Below are 4,927 nucleotides of genomic sequence, written 5' to 3'. Positions count from 1 at the left end.
AAAAAAAAAAAAAAAAAAAAAAATCTGACATTCTTGACTAAACATAAGATCAGCTAGGGATGTGGTACATGCCTGCAGTCCCAGCACTCTGGGAAGCTGAAGCAGGAAGATCTCAAGTTTAAATCCAGCCTGGGCACTTTAGCCATTTAACAAGACTGTCTCAAAGAGGAAGGCAACTGGGGATGTACCTCAGTGCCACGGCCCTGGGTTCAATCCCTGATTCCCCATTAAAGAAAACAAAAGAAAGAATACATAGAATCATTTGGCTCTACAAACTCACCCCCTGCAGACACCAAAGCTCTTAGATCAATGCCTGGCTCATGGTAAGGGCTTTGTAGGTGTTTGTCCCAAAAACCCATGCCAGACACCGTGAATAGTAACATTTAGGGCATTTGCCTACCCGTCCATATCCAGTTTAAAGAATGGGTGCTTCCTTGAGGGTAGTTCCCCTCCCTCCAAAGGGAATAGATACAACTTTTAAGATAAGTTATACATTCATGGAGATCAAAATCGCAAGGGTACAAAAGAGTACCCAGAAAAATTTCCTCTGCCCTCCTAGCTCCCAAGTTACCACTTCCTTAGGTATTCTGGGGTATTTTGGATTTGGCTTTTTAACTCATCCACCCAGGTGGTAGTTCCAGTACAGGGAGTTAGGAGGGGGAGAAGTCAATACTAACGCTGGTTTTGATTAAGAAAGAAGTGGTGGATCATGGCCAGGGCTGAGTCCCAATTCCCGGGTCTCCAGGAATCTGCAGCTTTTCTCAGGGTGAGGTGATTTGGTCAGTTTCTCTTCCTCTAGATTGTATTCAGGGTTGTTTTGTTTTGTTGGGTTTTTGTTTTGTTTTGTTGATATGAGGTCTCACAGTGTAGTTCAGGCTGGTCTTGAAGTCTCTAGGCGGCCCAGGCTGGCCTCGAACTTGTGGCGATCTTTGTGCTTCAAGCTCCTGAGTGCTAGGATTGCAGGCGAGTGCCACCATGCTCGGCTCGTGGAGTGCATTCTGGAAGACTCCAGGTGCACTAATGCAGAGTGGGGTGAAGGTTCCCCAAAGTCCTCCCAGAACTCTTCCTTCACCCCTCCCAGAACTGTTTCCAAGGTGTTACTCGTTAACAAGCCCGCAGAGCCTAGCACAGCATGGTACTCAGACTGGGAGCTCAGTCTCAGTGCTGGTGGAAAGGGTTTGCGTCCTGGGTGGTGGCACAGGCGAGGGGCCTGGCTGCAGAATGCTTTCTTGTCCCAGGAAAGCAGCAAGATCTACAAGGGACTGTCTAGCTGATAGCCAGCTGGCTGGCAGAGTGGCGACTCTGGAGGATGTGGGACAGCACGGGAGCATGGAGGGGGAGGCCAACTTCTGATCAGCACCTTCTTCCTACAGCTCGAGATAAAGAACCATGTCTTCTTCAGTCCCATAAACTGGGATGATTTATACCATAAGAGGCTGACTCCACCCTTCAACCCGAATGTGGTAAGAGGTCCTAGAATTCTAGATGTTCCGTTCTGGATTCCCAGGGCTAATGAAGGCTTGGAGGGGATCTGGGCCAACTCTATGCGGAGAGGAAACTGGACTGAGAGTCTCATTGATTTGTCTGAGGCCTCACACTGAGTCAGAGGCAGACCCAGCTCTATGGGATGAGCCATCGCACCAGCCTTGTCTTTAGCACTCTGGTGGCAGAGCCCTTCATGGATTTTATAGGACCCTGTGTCACATAACACACCCAGGCAGAGCCACCTCCTTTAGATATATTTTCAGACTTATAAAATGACATATATGCCTTGTATAAAGTGTATAAAACAGAAATATATTATTATTTTTTTGAAACAGAAATTGAAAGCAACAATAAGGAACTGTTTAGCCGGGCATGGTGGCATACGTCTGTAATCCAGCACTTGGGAGGCTGAGCCAGGAGGATCGCTGTGAGTTCAAGGCCAGCCTGGGCTACAGAGTGAGCTCAAGGATAGCCTGAATTACAGAGCAAGACCCTGTCTCAAAAGAAAAAAAACAAATGAAGTTTTTAAGGGAAGTAGCTAAGGGAAACCACTTGGTGATTTCCTTCCAGTCATTTTTCTAGGTAGGTTTTTTTTTTTTGCATAGTTAAGTCATACTTTTTGTGTATGTGTATGTATGTATGCATGCATGAATCTATTTACAGTTGTCCTTTAATATCCGTGGATGCTCAAATCCCTATATAAAATGGCATAGTATTTGCATTCAACCTATGTATGTATCCTCCCACATACCTTAAGTCACCTCTAGATTACTTATGTAGTCATAGCTAATACAATGTAAGTGCTGTGTAAATGGCTGTTATGTTATTTAGGGAATAGTAAGATAGGAAAAAGTCTCAACATAAGTACAGATACATCTTTTTCTGAGTATTTCCAATATGCAGTTGGTTGACTCCATAGCTACATAGTCCCATGGATACAGAAGTCAGATAGACAGACCGACAGATGGATGGATATAAACTCTTCCTCTCTTCAGCTAAAAATTATGTCTTTATGTTTTCATGTCACATAAAACTTTATAAGTATCATTTTAGTGGCTGCATAATATGTCAATATTATGTTAATAACATAATTTACTCAACTGTGCTCTTCTGGGCAACGTTGTTGTCATTTTTTTCTACCATAATGTACCGATGGATGTTTTTAAGTATGTATTTTTGCCCAGGGATCTGGCTTCTTTTCTTCCTTTCACCCATCCTTTCATCTTTCTTACTTGGTCCCCTCCCCTACCCTCCTCTCTCCAGTCCCCTAAGAATATGAACCCAGGCCCTTCACACTGACCTCTATCCCCAGACCTTGTAAAATAGTTTTACATCTTGAGACTCCTTCCTACCAACGGCCTCTGCTGGTGAACTCTCACCATACTTGCCCTCTGCAGCATGTGCTGTTGCTGTTGTTCTTTACTTTGAAAGTTTGGTAGGTAAAAAGTGGAATCTCCTAGTATTCTTACTTAGATTTCTTTGATTTACTTACTGGAGAGGTGTTTAGTTTTTAGGTGTAAGCTTACAGTGGTGCTCTGAATTGAAAGGCACCCCATTTGCAGTGGATTGGAGTTCTCTTGGCTTCCTGTAGGGTGCAGTGTTAAGCAGTGTGAAACTTTACCCAAGCAACCTGAGCACCTTGATCGTGGCCAATGCTCACTCATTATTGACATTTTTCCTGTGGCAAATCACTTGTCCATGTGTCTTTGAGCACCAGCGGACCCCTGCCTTTTCTTTTTTGCAGTACATATTGGGAATGAGCCCAGGGAGCACTGAATTACATCCTCAGGCCTTTTTGTATTATTTTTGAGACAGGGTCTTGCTAAGTTACCCAAGTTGACCTCAGATTCGTGATCCTCCTCCCCCAGGCTCCCAAGTAGCTGGAATTCCAGAGTGTGCCACTGAGCACAGCAAAGCACAGCTGTCAGGATGCATTTAGTCCAAACATTTGAAAAGTTTCTTCTTGTGGAATTTTATTTTATTTTACTTTGTGGTGCTAAGGATCAAGCCCAAGGGCTTACAAATGCTAAACAAGCACTCTGAGCTATGTCCCAGCTCTTTTTTTCTTCGTAATTTAAAAGACAGGATAATGTCAAACATACAGCCTAGAGACAACAGTACACAGAATCCTAGGAAAGGGGGCTTAGGGTGTAGCTCAGTGGTAGAGCACTTGCCAAGCTTGTGTGAGGCCCTGAATTCCATTCCCAGCAATACATCCACCACCCACCCACACTCTAGGAAGAATGCATTATAATATAGCGGTCTGTGAACTCTAGAGTGAGACATACCGGGGATGGAATTATGGTTCTGCTACCTACCACTTGTGTGACTTTGAGTAAGTTTCTTTAGCATCAAATTCTTTTTTGTTAAAAAAACAACAAAAACAAAAAACCCAGAAAGTAGCTGCTTGTCTAGGGCTGCCCATCTAACAGGAGCCAGGGCTAGGACTAAGATTCACATTCTGGTCCTGAATTGCATTCTGGCCCCCATGACCCTTGGAAGACAATGGAAGTCGGGGCCTGTTTGGTTCCACAGCATGAGAACTGCATGCTAAGGTGACGTGCAGACTCCTCCACTTGCTACCCTCTTCCATCGTGAATCCAGGGGACACTGTCATCTCCCTAGACTGGGTCTTCTCAGCAAAACAACTGTATCAGTGAGGCTTGCTTCTCAAGAAGTCATCCCAAAACACAATCCTTTATCTTGTTCAGAGTCTGCATGTCAACTGTGTTTTTTCAGTCTGAGCCAGGCCAGCCATTTTTATTTTACTTTTATTAGTACTTGCTTGCAGTACATAGTGATTATATTCACTACAAGAGACTGGCACTTGTACACAACACATTTTAATTCCCTTCTTCCCCTCTCTTGCCACCCTCTTTTATTTTTCCAACATCAGATTCATTTATTGTATAAGGCCTTATAAAGTTAGTTACCATATATACAGATTAAAAACAAGACTAATAGTTCAAAGATCATATAAAACACGTAAGACAGTTATATTAAGTCAAGTTATACTTTTAGATACAATATCTGCGCAGGATTACAATGTTTTTTTCCTTTCTCTTTTTTCCTATTTGTCTTTTGTTTTGTACTTTATATATAAAGTTTTTCACACAAGAGAAACCACGTGACTTTTTAAGCTTGTGTGTCTCATTTACTTCACTTAACATTATGGTCTCAAGGTGCATCCATTTATCCACAAATGACTCAAGTTTATCCTTTTATGGCAGAGTAGTACTCCATTGCATATAAACACCATGTTTTTAATTCATTTATCTGTTGACGGACATATGGGCTGTTGCTAAGATAGAGCCATTATGAATTGCACTGGTATAAACATGGGTGTGCCTACATCACTATGGTATGGTGTCTTTAACTCTTTTGGGAAGATAACTAAAAAGGAAATAACTGGATGAAATGGATTTTTTTTTTTTTTTTTTGG

General features: G+C 42.7%; 1 protein-coding gene across 5 annotated transcripts in view; it reads left to right on the top strand.

Moving 5' to 3' along the window:
* The window catches only part of Sgk2 (serum/glucocorticoid regulated kinase 2), a 21,086-nt gene that overhangs the window by 11,026 nt on the left and 5,133 nt on the right, over window positions 1-4,927 (top strand). For 4 of the 5 annotated variants that reach the window (XM_033767116.1, XM_010631441.3, XM_010631443.3 and 1 more), the window contains exon 12: window positions 1,374-1,463. In XM_033767116.1, the coding sequence (XP_033623007.1) occupies window positions 1,374-1,463 (90 nt within the window). Of the gene's footprint in view, window positions 1-1,373; window positions 1,464-1,820; window positions 1,907-4,927 lie in introns of those variants that run through there. The other variant, XM_010631442.2, reaches the window with a different exon arrangement.

This window comes from Fukomys damarensis, unplaced genomic scaffold (genome assembly GCF_012274545.1).
Source record: "Fukomys damarensis isolate Sample0158 unplaced genomic scaffold, DMR_v1.0_HiC HiC_scaffold_22, whole genome shotgun sequence".
NCBI lineage: Eukaryota > Metazoa > Chordata > Mammalia > Rodentia > Bathyergidae > Fukomys > Fukomys damarensis.
The sequence above is the reverse complement of the archived record's forward strand: the minus strand, read 5'-3'. Positions and strand labels throughout refer to the sequence as shown.